Here is a 16,146-nt window from a genome sequence, read left to right on the forward strand (position 1 = left end):
ATTGGGGTTCCCTAACCTTATACATGGTATCTAGTTGAAATGTAGTGTAGTGGTAAAACTCCTTTTAAAGGAGAATGTAAAAAGCATACTGCCCAATAGTCCTCCTATTGTTTAGTAAAAACACCACACTTTTAGCTCACCTTATCAAATATTTACTCAGTCACACTTACTTCACATTTTCTAGAACAGGCAGCCATCTCTAAAAAGGTATTCTCCCTTCCTTTCCCTCCTTGCTTCATACTGCACATGTGTTTCATTCCCTCCCCCCCTCCCCTCTGCCAGATCCGTTTCTGATTGGCTGGTGGGCATGTGTAGCTCAGAACAGGAGACAGGATCAAGTTACACACATGCTCAGAGAATAGGAAGGCTGCCTCTGGCACCTAGAGGAAGGGGAGAGAGATTTCAGTGATGTCACTGTAGTCTTCACACTGCTGTAGGCTGCCAGCACCATATCTCAGAGAAGCAAGCAGGGATCTGGGAATTTAGATATGCAGTAAGTACTTAAAAAGTTGTGCAAGCTTCCCTTCACCAGCATAGGTGGCAGCTAACAAGGAGCAGACTTTCACATTCATATATCAAATTAGTCTCAAAGAGCATCTGGTCCTTATAAAATCACTTGATCAGTGCATATAAAAAGAGTAAGAAAACCACAAAACAGGATTTTCCCACAGAGTCCTTTGCTGTATGCGTGAAGCTTTGCAGGGTTATGGAGTTAGACAGCCCTTTCCTTCCCTCATCCATTCCACCTGGCCTCTGCACAGAAATAACATCAGTCTGGCACGTTTTGCTAATGTCAGCTTCCTCTCCCTATCACACTATGTCAAGTTATAGTTCAGCTGGATGCCATATGTATGGTTATGGAACACCAATTTAGGTTGTGATATTAGCACTTGGGTGTATGTATAATTGAAGTTATTGCACAAAACAGTGTCATGAAGTGTTTAGTGTCATAAACGCCATAATGTAAGGGTCTGAAGTAATGTGCAGCAGTAAAGTGTGACTGAAATTTATCGGAGCACAATTGACATGGCTGTGGCACCCTGGGAAATGAAGAATATGGCTAGCCCCGTGTGAAATTTCAATATTAAATATAAAAAAAAAAAAAAAAAAATGTTTTTAAAAAAAAAAAAACAATTTCAATGCACAAAGTTGCGGATGTTATTCATGTTTGCAATGGTTCCCTTGAATTATTCAGTTTCTCATTCTCATCTCCTAGTCTTCAGTCCGCTCCCGTGGAAGAACCTCACGTTCCCACAAGTTCTGAAGCCGTCTGTAATTGTTACTTTAGAAACGAATTCTCCACTGTAGATGGTAACAAATCCCATTTTGACAATTTGTACAAAACAAAAAAAACCAACCACAACACTGAGCTGTTAAATGGGGAAAAAAAAAATGACAAAGTGCCAACAAATGTGTGTTGTCCAGCACATGTGATTTACAGCACTTTTATCATACGTATATAAGCAGCAAGGTTATACAAAATGTACAGGTCAGCACAGCAGTGTAACTGTATAAGCACTGTATTGTATGCAGGACAATCAGTGTTTTGTTAAAGTTTTACAGGTATAAAGTTTCTCTCGAAACCTTTTAGGGCTCTGGCACACGGGGAGATTAGTCGCCCGCGACAAATCTCCTCGCGAGGCAACTTCGGCGATTTGCCGAAATTGCGCCGCCGCGTGTGCCATCCCACCGGTGACTTACATTTTTGCCAATGGGATGGCAGGTGATGGCAACTCGGGGAGATTAATTGCCCGCGAACAGGAAGTTTTGTCGCGGGCGACTAATCTCCCCATGTGCCAGAGCCCTTAATGAACAATTTAATACCTGCACTGTACTACAGGTACCTTATGTACTCACAAACTACTGTTTGATCAATGCTTTGCTATACTGTAGGTCTGTTCACCCTTTTATCATTGTCCTTGGTTCTACAGTATACTGTAGTGCTGTACTATGAACATTCCTTCTTGTGGCTTATGTCAATGTGAGTTACAGTTGTGTATTGCTGAAGTACAGTGCTTTACAGTACTGCAGCATACTTATTGTATGTGTTTAATAGTGTTTTAATACTTTGTTGCTAAAAATCTGAAATAAAAAATGATTCCTGTACTTCTTTAAAATGGTTGACATTAGTGTCCTTAATAAATTTCCCTTATTTTGCATTTCCTGGATCTTAAATCTTTTTCCCCCTAAAAAAAAAAAATTAAAAAACAGGGGTTCTACTGTATACAGTGTTTTAGAAGGAGAGATTTAGAGACTCATCCTAAGGGGTATGCTAAATAGCAACATGCAAATCCTTACAACCTTTACAGGGCTCACGCACTTCGCTTTATTCACTTGGGTCTCTATACATTCAAGACGTCTTTGTTAATCTAAGGGCTGTGACACACGGGGAGGTTAGTTGCACCATGACAAATCTCCCTTGTCGCAGGCGACTAATGTCCCCGCAATGCCATCCCACCGGCTAGAATGTAAATCGCTGGTGAAATGGCATACGCGGCACCGCGATTTGCTGAAGCAACCAAAGTTGCCTTGAGAGAAAACTATGGCAACTTTGGCAAATTGCGGCGTTGCATATGCCATCCCACCATCGATTTACATTCTAGCCGGTGGGATGGCATTGCGGGGAGATTATTCGCCAGTGACAAGGGAGATGTCTCACAGCCCTAAGGGCCTCTGTCTGTTCACACTGCTCCATTTCCACACCCCTATTTGAACCAGTCTATCTTGCTGCTCCTTAGCGCTAGTATTCATCAGTAGAGAAACCTCCAGGGATCCTATATGTAGACAATATCCAAGTATCTGATCAAATTACCCAAACATCAAGTCATGCATGCATAACCCATGTCATACTCCTGTAGCAAATAAAGCTGTGATAATTATAACTTGCAAGCATTTAAGAACAACCCCTATTATACGTTTTAAAGTCAAACATGAAATGTCCAAACAGCTTTTAAAATCAAGTTACTACTTTTATTGAACAAATTATACACATTATGGACATTAAAGCAATAATTACAACTGTAAAAATTTGTGATAATTGCCCAAGTTGAGATTTACAAATTAGTAAATAACTGTACATTTACAGAGGTCTGAACAATCCCATCAAAGGGAACTGCATAAAAATATGATTCTGGAGCCCCTTTTTGGATAAACCATGGTCTGGTTAACAGTCGATATAGTGAAGAAATCCTACAAGGAAGAAAATGCATAGATATGTATCAGTTCTAGGTTTGTTTTGTTTTGTTTTTTACGTTATATCACAAAATAGTCACAATTTTACAATCAACATTTAACTTTTCTGCATTTTATACCTTTTCCTAAGGTCCTGCCAATTCCAATGCAGCCTATACACCTGCCCTGCATTTTGCTAAATTTTGTTTAAAATACAGATAACTTTCCTGTCCTTGGCATTTCTGCAAACTCCAATTAGTTTGCATCTCCTTTGGAACTCTACAAATTTCTTATTCTGGAGGTCTGCGCTCTTCGAATGGTCTCGTAAAGTGTGCCTGAAGTTTCTCAGAGCACAGGTCACATGGCTGTGGCACCCTGGGAAATAAGAAATATGGCTAGCCCCATGTGAAATTTCAAAATTAAATATAAAAAATAAATCTGCTTTTGAAAAACAGATTACAATGCAGGATTCTGCTGGAGAAGCTCTATTAACTGATGGGTTTTGAAAAAAACATGTTTTCCAATGGCAGTATTCCTTTAAACACATTATCCTGGCATTAGCCCCCTTTTTTCTGGCCCCCTGAAAAATATGTGAGGTCTATTGTAACCACAACCCCAAGACACCAAAAAATATTTTTTGAGCAGCCATAAAAGACTCTAAAGCAGGGGTCCCCAACTTTGTTTTACCATTGAGCCACATTCAAATGTAAAAAAGAAAGTTGGAGAGCAAAACAAGCAAAAAAATAAATAAATAAAACCTGGGGGTGCCACATGTGGGCTGTAATTGGCTATTTGTAACCCCTATATGGACTGGCAGCCTACATGAGGCTCTATTTGGCAATACTCCTGGCTTTGATGCAATCAACACTTGCCTTCAAGCCAGAAATGTAAAAATAAGCACCTGATTTGAGGCCACTGGGAGCAATATCCAAGGGGTTGGGGAGCAACGTGTTGCTTACATGCCCCAAGTTGGGGATCACTTCTCTAAAGGCAAAGGAACTGAAAAGGAAACAATTCCAAATTGTCGCTATGTTAATTAAAATATCCATTACATTTCCAAACTGTGGAGTTGCTACACTTGTCTCAATAAGCTAACTTAGCACACTCTGCACTCTGGGAATTAACCATTTTATTATCAGCAGATCTCATTGCTGCTTCAGATTACAGAAAACTAGAGACTGTCCTACAATAGGGAACAGTCCTCAATATTACTAAAAACAGAATGGTTTAGGTTATATAGTTGTGCAGATGGATTTCTCCACCAAGATGAATAAGATCTCCAATACTATTTTGGAAAGGAAATCTTAACTCTAACAGGCAATAACCTCTAGGGGTTATTCCCAAATTTTTGCAAAAAAACAATTTGCCAATGGTGAAATGCAGAATTTCACAGCAAATCCATGCTGAGCAAAAAATGTCGATCACTACATGACACCCCAATTCTTTTTTCATGAAAAACATCCATACCTGTAACAAACTTATTTATAAATCTCAGTCATGAGATTCAATCATACTTTTCCTTCCCAAACTCTATGACTTAGGCAGAGGTGGCCTGATGGTTACTTTCACTCTTTACTTTACTACCTAGGTGTCACTGCGCGCCTCATTCCCCCTCCCTCCTTACAGTCTATAACTATGTATCCTGTGCATGGGCATCAGGTCCACCATTCCAGCTCATAATTAAGACTGAGATTACACAAAGCTTGGCTTAATATCAGTGGCCACTAAATGGCGCCTGCCTGCTGTTGTGACTCAAATCCATGCCTGAAGGAAACCAGATTTATACAATTTATATAGTGTAAGTAAAGTTTATTTTGTCTGAATAGGACATTAGAAAATAATGTGGAGTTATTTCCGCTCTATGTATTACTCATACATTCAGGACAACTTTTGGCAGGGAACAAACCACCCAGAGTTTACTGAAAATCAACATTACCTGAAACCCTAAAATAAATAAAGTTAATAATACAACTTATTTTGAATAGCACTCCCGGAACAGCTTACCTTTAAATCTATGCCTCCACACCAACCAGTTCTGGAGGAAGTGGGCTCTTTGGGTGTTTACTTTCAAAGTGCTGCTTGAAGGTTTTGGGATCTGGCATTTGAGTCTTGTGAAACAGAAAAAAAAAAAACCTAGTTAAAATCATAGGGGGAAGAGCCTGGCTATGTATGGATTTCAAAACCACCACTAGTCTGTACTGGGTTACTGTAAATATGTATCAAAAAGTGAACAACATTAGAAAAGTGAATATGCAATGAATATATCAATTAAGGGATTGTGGGAAATATCATTTGGCCTGAATTACAAAATAGGCTTTTTATATCTCAACATTTCTTATGGCATTCCACCCATATTACAGGTATGGGATCTATTATCCAGAATGCTTGAAACCTGGGGTTTCCCCACAAGGAAGCATAATACTTTATAAAGTGCTGTCTTGTATAAAGTGCTGTCTTGTATAAAAAAGGGCATTGACTCAAGGGATGAGAACATAATTTTGCCCCTTTATAGGTCCCTGGTAAGGCCTCACCTTGAGTATGCGGTGCAGTTTTGGGCTCCAGTCCTTAAGAAGGATATTAATGAGCTGGAGAGAGTGCAGAGACGTGCAACTAAACTGGTAAAGGGGATGGAAGATTTAAACTATGAGGTTAGACTGTCGAGGTTGGGGTTGTTTTCTCTGGAAAAGAGGCGCTTGCGAGGGGACATGATTACTCTGTACAAGTACATTAGAGGGGATTATAGGCAGTTGGGGGATGTTCTTTTTTCCCATAAAAACAATCAACGCACCAGAGGTCACCCCTTTAGATTAGAGGAACGGAGCTTCCATTTGAAGCAGCGTAGGTGGTTTTTCACGGTGAGGGCAGTGAGGTTATGGAATGCCCTTCCTAGTGATGTGGTAATGGCAGATTCTGTTAATGCCTTTAAGAGGGGCCTGGATGAGTTCTTGATCAATCAGAATATCCAAGGCTATTGTGATACTAATATCTACAGTTAGTACTAGTGGTTGTATTTATAGTTTATGTATGTGAGTGTATAGATTGGTAGGTGTGGGTTAGGTGTGCTGGGTTTACTTGGATGGGTTGAACTTGATGGACACAGGTCTTTTTTCAACCCTATGTAACTATGTAACTTTAAGGCTAACAAAATACATTTAAACATTAAGTAACCTTTTGATGTTTTTAAAAATGCTCAGGGCTGTCTATGAAAAAACATTTTTTTTAGGTCTCTTGAGTATGCAGTGCAGTTTTGGGCTCCAGTCCTTAAAGAAGGATTTTAATGAGCTGGAGAGAGCGCAGAGATTGTAACTGAACTGGTAAAGGGGATGGAAGGGTTAAACTATGGGGTTAGACTGTCGAGGTTGGGGTTGTTTTCTCTGGAAAAGAGGCGCTTGCGAGGGGACATGATTACTCTGTACAAGTACATTAGAGGGAATTATAGGCAGATAGGGGGTGTTTTTTCCCATAAAAACGATCAACGCACCAGAGGCCCCCCCTTTAGATTAGAGGAACGGAGCTTCCATTTGAAGCAGCGTAGGGGGTTCCTCACGGTGAGGGCAGTGAGGTTGGGGAATGCCCTTCCTAGTGATGGGGTAATGGCAGATTCTGTTAATGCCTATAAGAGGGGCCTGGATGAGTTCTTGAACAATCAGAACAGGGGTCCCCAACCTTTCTTACTCGTGAGCCACAGTCAAATGTAAAAAGACTTGGAGAGCAACACAAGCATCATAAAAGTTCATGGAGGTGCCAAATAAGTCCTAGGATTGGCTATTAGGCAGCCTCTATGCACACTATCAGCTTACAGGGGGCTTTATTTGGTAGTAAATCTTGTTTTTATTCAACCAAAACTTGCCACCAAGTCAGGAATTCAAAAATAACTACCTGGTTTGGGGGCACTGAGAGCAACATCCAAGGGGTTGGTGAGCAACATGTTGCCCCCGAGCCACTGGTTGGGGATCACTGAATCAGAATATCCAAGGCTATTGTGATACTAATATCTACAGTTAGTATTAGTGTTGGTATATATAGTTTATGTATGTGAGTGTGTAGATTGGTAAGTATAGGTTGTGTGTGCTGGGTTTACTTGGAAGGGTTGAACTTGCTGGACTCTGGTCTTATTTCACAGTGGGGTACAAACAGCAGAATAAATTAGTACTGCTTGAGAGAATGCTGATGCACAATTAACATTGTTTCGCTTTTGACAAAACATGCGAGATGAGAAATTACATTCATGGACTATACTTTGATACTTGTTCCTTATGGTGTCAATATATCACTACGCCAAACCCTTAAGGCAACCGGGATACAGCCATAAAGCCACCAGAACTTCACCCATCATTTTTGAATAAGGTCAAAAAAATTAAAAATCAGCTGTCCAGCACTTCACAAGCCTATATGGGTTGAGACACAGCTAGATTGAGAAGTATAGATTAGGCAGAATCCAGATTTCAAAAAAATGTGTTAGCTGCATCCATAATGCCAAAAATCATCTTACACATTAACATTACAAAGGAGTAAAGCAAACAGGTCTTACCCTACAGACGGAACAGGTAAATACTAGGGCAGCTTTGGCTGCGGCCTTTTGATCATGTCCTTGTTTCTTTTTCTGTTCTGCTTGTTTCTTTAAATTTTTCTGTTGTGACTGGATCTTCTGATGCCCTCTAGCCATATCTGCAATATAGGGGAAAGAAGGAAAGGGGTTAAGTACAGTTTATCAAAGCAATAGCACAGCAGGTGAAGCATGGGATGATAAGGGCTAATGGTTACACTGAAGTAGATTTCAATCCAGGGTCATTTAAACACAGCAATTTGTTTTGCCTCAGGCTATCTTGGCAGCAAAACATATTTGGCCAGACTGTTTACTGAGAGAATAGGCATAAGCTGTGAAGCACTCGCTCCAAAATGTATGTCTTCCTGCTAAGTCTGTTCCTTAGAGATGGTACCAAGTGACAGGCACTGGCATGATATAAACAGAGCTTAAAAAGACTATTTCCATCATAAACATATATCCACGCATTTTCTGCATTTGGTGCCCTTTAATTATAATGGTATGTACTGATAATGTACAGTAGATTGCCTGCACCCCAGACTGTCCAAAGTAATCACATGGACTTTAAGTGAACAAGTACTCTTCCTTAAGACCAATAATATTTTTACCAAATGATGAACCTTAACTTGTTTCTACATTGTGCATCAACATGTTATTCAATCAAATCAATTCATTTAAATTATTTTTATTTCACCATTTTCATATGTTCACTTTATTTTGGGATTATTAGATGCAGTAATAAATATATAATAATAATGTGTTGATTTTTGAAGTATTGTTAAACTGCACCTTCTGCATCTTAATCCTGTGGGAAGATGTGGTAATTATAACGTTGAGCAAAGTTTCCCTATCCATTGTTTCCTGCAGTGCCAAATATCGCCATTGCACACTGCAACTGGAAAAGCCTATCATTGGGTTTATTTTGGACTGAAAGGTACATTTCCAGCCCGAACCAACCCTGTAACTGTAGGGACAGGCCGGTGACATTAAAGCAGACCTGTCACCCAGACATAAAAAGCTGTATAATAAAAGAAAGTCCTTTTCAAATTAAACAAGAAACCCAAATTCATTTTTATATTAACACATCTGAGCCCATTATAAAGGCATTTAAAAATCCCAGCTGTCAATCATTTATTGCCTGCCCCGCCTCTATGCCTTAGGCATAGAGAAAGGGCAGACAAGTACTTTAACTTTCAAGTCAGCTCTCTTTCCCCCTCCCTCCTAGCCATATAATAATGCAGCCAGTGTATGTGCCAGAATGGGGGACCTGATGCCCAGGCCCATGCACAAGATTTTGTGATGATACAACAAATAACAGTGTCCACAAAATGGCGCCTTCCTATTTGATGTGATTGTGTAATTCCAGGACAGAAGGAAACAAGATTTATATTAATTATATAATGTAAGTGAAGTTTATTTTGCTTAACAAACACAATAGAAAAGAATTTCAAATTATATCTTACGGTGACAGGTCCCCTTTAATACCAATGGTGACATCAGGTGTACTGGTGCAGATGCAGGAAAAAAAAAAAAAAAGTGTGACTCGAGCCCAAAACTGAACCTGTTCCTCTAGTAATCTGTCTCAGATATGGTATACAAACACCATGTAAACTTACGGCTCAGCAGCTGTTGAATTACCACCCTTGAACCCAGTTACAGGCAAAAGAAACTGTAGTTCAGATATTTTTGAATAGCCATGGGATGGCAGCGGACCTTAAAAATCTGTAGGAGTGCTGGTGGTGGCCCATCTTAAGCTCAAGGCCTCTTGTCTACTGAACAAACTATCAAGTCAGCGTTTCAAGACTAGATCAATGTTTCCATTACGGCAAGTCAATGCAGGAAGTAAGCGAGAGGAAGCACCTGTTTATTGCTATTCTTGTATATGCTTGTCAGAGAGCTTGCATGCAAAAAGCACACATACATGCATATACACACACACAAAATGAACAGAGAAAGTGCGCATAACGAGAATACATACATGCAGAGTCTTGTGTATGGTTTTATGGTACAACACCGCAAGAAACACAAAGCTAACTTTCCTACCATAAAGGTAATCAATTTTAAACACACAAAATCACAGGACAGACTACCTTAAACAGATATTAAACCCGCTGCAGTAGGTGCTTAATTAATGGTGATCTTGTTCATGCATGTATCCAAGATTTAAATTACTCGGCCGTTGCACAACTGAGAACAGAAGAATAAGCTGCATTAAAGACTACACCCAGGAGGTGTATATGTAGCATTCCTGAACAATTAGAATTACATAAGACCAAGTCATCTGGGCTTGTTAAAACTATGAAAGATACACAGCCCTGCCATAATGGACGGCAAGGGGATTGCATTGGCTCCTAGTGTGTTTAGGCCAAAGCCATATCAGGCTAACACACAGGCCATACACGCTCAGAATTTTCTTCTTCCAATGAACATTTGGATATCTATCATACTTTTATATGCAAAAACTTAAACTGTAGGATAAAGCCCTAAAGTAACAAATCAGAGGATGCTCTGAACATGAAATAGTTGGCGGGCACCAAACGTACGAACACGACTTCCTCGCCAGATACACAATATACTCACAGATTTCATCATATTATATTTTCTAATCTGGCAGATTGACTAAACGACCGGTTGCCATGGTAAGAAAATTAATAGGATGATAATTTGAAGCCCGCACACCGTTGGAAAGTTGAACGGAACTATGTTCCATACTATTATAACGGTGCGTGTATGGCCAGTTTCACAGATGAACAAACCTTAAAGGAACAGTAACACTAAAAAATGAAAGCTTTAAAGCAATAAAAATATAATGCACTGGTGTGTTTGCTACAGTAACACTACTATAATTTAAATAATAAGCTGCTGTGTAGCTACGGGGGCAGCCATTCAAGCTGGAAAAAAGGCACAGGTTACATAGCAGATAACAGATAAGCTCTGTGGAATACAAAAGTGTTTTATCCGTTATCTGCTATGTGCCTGTGCCTTTTCTCCTTTGAATGGCTGCCTCCATGGCTACATAGCAGCTTATTTATATAAATTATAGTAGACTTTCTGAAGTAAACACACAACTTTTACCAGTGTAGGGCAGCAGCACATTATATTTTAGTTACTTTTATACACTTTCATTTTTTGGTGTTACTGTTCCTTTAAAGCATAGGGCCACAGTTAACTGGCCAAAGGTAAGCTTTAAAGTGGACCTGTCACCCAGACATGAAAATCTGTATAATAAAAGTCCTGTTCAAATTAAACATGAAACCCAAATTCATTTTTATATTAACACATCCAAACCCATTATAAAGACATTTAAAAATCACAGCTGTCAATCATATATTGCTTGCCCCGCCTCTATGCCTTCGGCATAGAGGCGGGGCAGACAGTAACTTTAGCTTTCCATTCAGCACTTCCTAGATATCACTGCACATCTCACTTTCCCCCTCCCTCCTCCTTATCTAACTGTGTAGCCAGTGCATGGGCCTGGGCATCTGGTCCCCCATTCTGGCACATAAACAAGATTTTGGCATGATACAAAGCTTGCCTTAATAACAGTGTCCACAAAATGGCACCTGCCTGCTTGCTTTGATTGAGTAATTCCAAGATGGAAGGAAACAAGATTTATATTATTTATATAGCGTAAGTAAAGTTTATTTTGCTCAACTAACAATATAGAAAATAATTTGGACTTATTTCTTAGGGTGACAGGTCCGCTTTAACCTTGACTTGAGTTAAGTGACTTAGTCCCATAGTGTCAAAGTTGATGCATCCTAAGCAACTCCCCTACAGACTGACATTGGCATGGATATGATCCTCATAGCGCAGCCTGACCCTATCCGGCTGTTATGGAGCCATGGTGCCCAATATGCCCTAGTTCGGCCTGCGATTTAAAAACTAAGACTTGAATATTATTAAACTACTAAACAGGGATTCCCCAGCTGTTACTGGGTATAGGTACCCATACTGCCTAGTACAGACTGGGATACAGACACAAGGATTCCCCAGCTGTTACTGGGTATAGGTACCAATACTGCCTGGTACAGACTGGGACACAGGGATTCCCCAGCTGTTACTGGGTATAGGTACCCATACTGCCTAGTACAGACTGGGATACAGACACAAGGATTCCCCAGCTGTTACTGGGTATAGGTACCAATACCGCCTGGTACAGACTGGGACACAGGGATTCCCCAGCTGTTACTGGGTATAGGTACCAATACCGCCTGGTACAGACTGGGACACAGGGATTCCCCAGCTGTTACTGGGTATAGGTACCAATACCGCCTGGTACAGACTGGGACACAGGGATTCCCCAGCTGTTACTGGGTATAGGTACCAATACTGCCTGGTACAGACTGGGACACAGGGATTCCCCAGCTGTTACTGGGTATAGGTACCAATACTGCCTGGTACAGACTGGGACACAGGGATTCCCCAGCTGTTACTGGGTATAGGTACCCATACTGCCTGGTACAGACTGGGACACAGGGATTCCCCAGCTGTTACTGGGTATAGGTACCAATACTGCCTGGTACAGACTGGGACACAGGGATTCCCCAGCTGTTACTGGGTATAGGTACCAATACCGCCTGGTACAGACTGGGACACAGGGATTCCCCAGCTGTTACTGGGTATAGGTACCAATATTGCCTGGTACAGACTGGGACACAGGGATTCCCCAGCTGTTACTGGGTATAGGTACCAATACTGCCTGGTTACACACATCCCTGCGACTGCCCGTGAGTTACCCACTAATGACTCCCAATACACAGACCCAATACAGCCTCCCTACATGCCGCGACCCCGGAGCCCAAGTCCCATCTCACACCGATCCCCACAGCACAGTCCCATCTCCTATGGAGTAAGTGGCGGAGTAAGTGGCGGAACCGGAGCGATTATACCCAGCTGTTTCGCTTTAGGCTCCAGCTATTCCCAAGCGCCAGGACCCCCAGTCACTGCCAATAAGGACAGATAAAGCCGTAACATTAGAACATGGGAAAGCTCCCAGGCAGCAGCCGGACTCTCGCCTCCACCATATGCTCCAACTTCGGCCAAGCAGCCCGATTTACTCCGCCACCCTGACCCAAGCCTCGCCGTTCCTCTATCTTACCGCGAACACGGCAATCCCGGCTGGCCGGCGAGCCCACACTAGCACAGGTAGCCAGGCACCCCGCAGAGCCCGTAGTCAGAGAAAGGAGGGCGGAGCGGGAAATTAGCTGTATCCGGGACTTGCGCCAGAAAAAGCAGATTCCACGCCCACAACTAGCTTTCGGCGCCTGCGCAGTATGTGAGCCGATCACCAAGGAAACAGAGAGGGCAGACTCCGGCGGCGGTGTTTTAGTATTTGTACAGAGCTGAGCCAATGGGAGGTCGAGGTGGTGACGTAATTCGTCAGAGCCGGAGCCATTTTTATTGGGCAATTTGTAAGGGAGGCTGCGCTTATAAGCATGATGTGCTTGGTATGGTTGGGCTCTGGTGTCCTTGCTTGCACCGCAGCACTGACCTAAAAGGGGGTCAAGTTTGTAGCTGATGTTTCTTTTACACAAGGTTTAATAGAACTCGGATGGAAATGTATTGGTTTAGTCTGCTGTAATCAGTCATACTGCGGCACAAACCATGAATGTCTGCATTGCAGGGGTGTAACTACGGCGGAATGGTCCAAGCGGTTACAGGGGGCCAGTCGGGCCCTTATTAATGAGCAGTTTAACTATAGCTTGGCAGGCCGGGTCCACTTACCAATGTTTTGGTGTTGTTAACTATTAATAGTGAACAAGGGAACAAACCCACTGCACAAGCCCAATAAAGCATTGTATGGCCTTTCCTAGCCAGGGGGAGGGTATTAACAAGCCCTTTCATTGAAGAACCTAGATAAATTGATCTAACTGTATTGTCTCTATAGGAACTCAAAGGCACATGGCTAAAGTGGAATAAATTTCACTTTTTTATTTTTATGTCCTACCCCGGGGACACGTATGTGTTTGGCAGCGTGGAATCGGGTCTGTACCTGGGGCAGCACAAGGTACCAATTCACAGATATACAGAACATCTAAGTCTCCCTAAATCTTTATTATTCTCCAGCAGCTTGCCAGAGGTTCCAGGTTGCCATAGGTTCCAGGTTTCCAGAGGTTCCAGGTTGCCAGAGGTTCCAAGTTGCCAGAGGTTCCAGGTTGCCATAGGTTCCAGGTTGCCAGAGGTTCCAGGTTGCCAGAGGTTCCAGGTTGCCAGAGGTTCCAGGTTGCCATAGGTTCCAGGTTGCCAGAGGTTCCAGGTTGCCAGAGGTTCCAGGTTGCCAGAGGTTCCAGGTTGCCAGAGGTTCCAGGTTGCCAGTCCGGACTGCTCCTGTGTCACCCCCCTCATCCTCCTTTTCACAGAATGGTTTGTGGTTAGGATACGACTAAAGCATTGAGCTACAAATGTCCCAACTGCTGTCCTTTCAATGGCAATAGACAGACTAAGGTAAATGGCTAGTTTTTATATGTAGATGTGTAATATGTACATATCTAATGTTAGTAAATAAACACAACTGAATTATTATAGATTGTACACAATAAACAGTGGGGTTTTATCCGAGTGTTTGGTAAAATGTTCAACAGATGCACAGGCTATACTTAAGATTGTCCCCAATTTTCCTGGAATAAAAAATATGAGCCTTACAACCTTTGTTGGTTAGGGCAGTGCTACGTTGGGCTGCTTGATCAACCCAATGTTCCCTAGCTAAAGACCTGTCAATCAAACATGGATAGTCGTTGACAAGAGGTTAAACTTTGTTCCATTAGGCTAATGTCCCACAGAGCGAGTTAAGGTGGCCATACACGGGCCGATTCTAGCTACCAATATTGGTCCCTTGAAACGATTCGGCAGCTAATCGGCCCATGTAGCGGCACTAACGACGGGCCTGCCCGACCGACATCTGGCCTGAAATCGGCCAGATCTCGATTGGCAAGGTTTAAAAATAAGTCGGATCAGGAACTGCATCAGCTCGTTGATGTGGCCCCCGAACCGACGGATGCCAATACCCGTTTGGCCCCAGGGCCAAATGACCAAATTAGACCGATATTGCCCACCCGTAGGTGGGGATATCGGGAGAAGATCTTAGCGTGTATGGTCACCTTTAGTCGTCCGCGATAGATGTCTGCTACCAGTGCCTTTCCATTGGCAACAACAGGACTCACCGGTGGAAAGGCCAATACATCACTCCGCGATAGCAGAGATCTATCACGGGCTACTAACTAGCTCTGTGGGACATTAGCCTTACTGTTTGTGGAAAATTGGGGGTCCTATGGTATAAAGTAATTATAGGTAAACTTGACTCCACTGCTCCCTTCAGTAGTGTAGATGGAAATATAAATGTGGCTAGATAAAGGGTTATCAAGAGCAAAGGCTAATGCATAATACATCTTCATCCTGTGCAATGTTTGTTTTTTTATTATCTTGCTTAAATACCAGCTATACATTTACTGTATATACTGTAAAATGTGCCATAATGCAAGAGGGTAATATTGTGAGCCATCTGAAATTTTCATTATTTCAGTGCCTGCTTGTTAATTCATTTTGTATAATATAAAAAGTCTCAATAAAAACTCTGAGAGTCAACAAACCTTCAAATTTCAGTATAAACAAGTTAGCGTTATTGCCAAAAATTCAATCAGTTTCCTGACCTTTAGAGATAAATGAATTATGATTCAGGGAGGGTTGGCCCAGGGGCATTTGTCTGATGTGATGATTACATTTTGCTGAAAGTAGGACATGTGGTATTGTAAGATGCTCATCCTTTTCCATCATCTGCCTCACACAGGGACTACATGATATGCATCTCTAGGCAGTGGGCAATCAGTAGCTGCTACAAATGAACAAGGATATGAACAGATAAACCCAGGTTCTGCCTTGGTACCATTACTGGTATATAAATAACCATTGAGAGGGAATTTGCCATGTTCAGGAAACCATTGTTTTCCATTCGCTCTTTTCCAAAACATTTTCAACTGTGGAGTAAGGAGACTAATCGCTCTAAAAAAGAAATAAAATTTCAGCTCACTCTCCAAATCACGTTTTCCTGATTGTCGCCATGATTACTTGCATAGGGCAGCACGTAGCAAGGCTGAAGGGAAGAACATGTGAACACTGAAAGGCAGAAGCACATATAGGAGGCTCTGGTTCCCCCTTCGACCCAGTGTGGGGTCTGCTGTATATTTGTTATGCCACATTTTGAGTAAAATAATTTGGTGGGAGTGATTTTCTGCCCTTGAAAGTTGGAAAAGGTAAGTAAGGTTTTCTGGCCAAAGGAATATTATTTGTACAAAATATTTTTTTGCTCATGTAAATAAGGTTTACCTTATCATCCAGTAATCAGTTAAAGGGGACCTGTCACCTTAAGAAATAATTCCAAATTGTTTTCTATTGTGTTTGTCAAGCAAAATAAACTTTACTTACACTATATA

The 16,146-nt window shown here is 41.7% G+C and overlaps 1 protein-coding gene across 1 annotated transcript; it reads right to left on the reverse strand.

Moving 5' to 3' along the window:
- Positions 1-2,948: 2,948 nt before the first annotated feature.
- Positions 2,949-13,017, reverse strand: znf706 (zinc finger protein 706). The gene is given in 4 exon segments (NM_001167678.1): positions 2,949-3,189; positions 5,176-5,279; positions 7,703-7,839; positions 12,819-13,017. Coding segments are annotated over 2 exon segments (231 nt in total). The 5' UTR covers positions 7,838-7,839; positions 12,819-13,017; the 3' UTR covers positions 2,949-3,189; positions 5,176-5,183.
- Positions 13,018-16,146: the final 3,129 nt, after the last annotated feature.

Source organism: Xenopus tropicalis, chromosome 6, assembly GCF_000004195.4.
Source record: "Xenopus tropicalis strain Nigerian chromosome 6, UCB_Xtro_10.0, whole genome shotgun sequence".
Classification (NCBI taxonomy): domain Eukaryota; kingdom Metazoa; phylum Chordata; class Amphibia; order Anura; family Pipidae; genus Xenopus; species Xenopus tropicalis.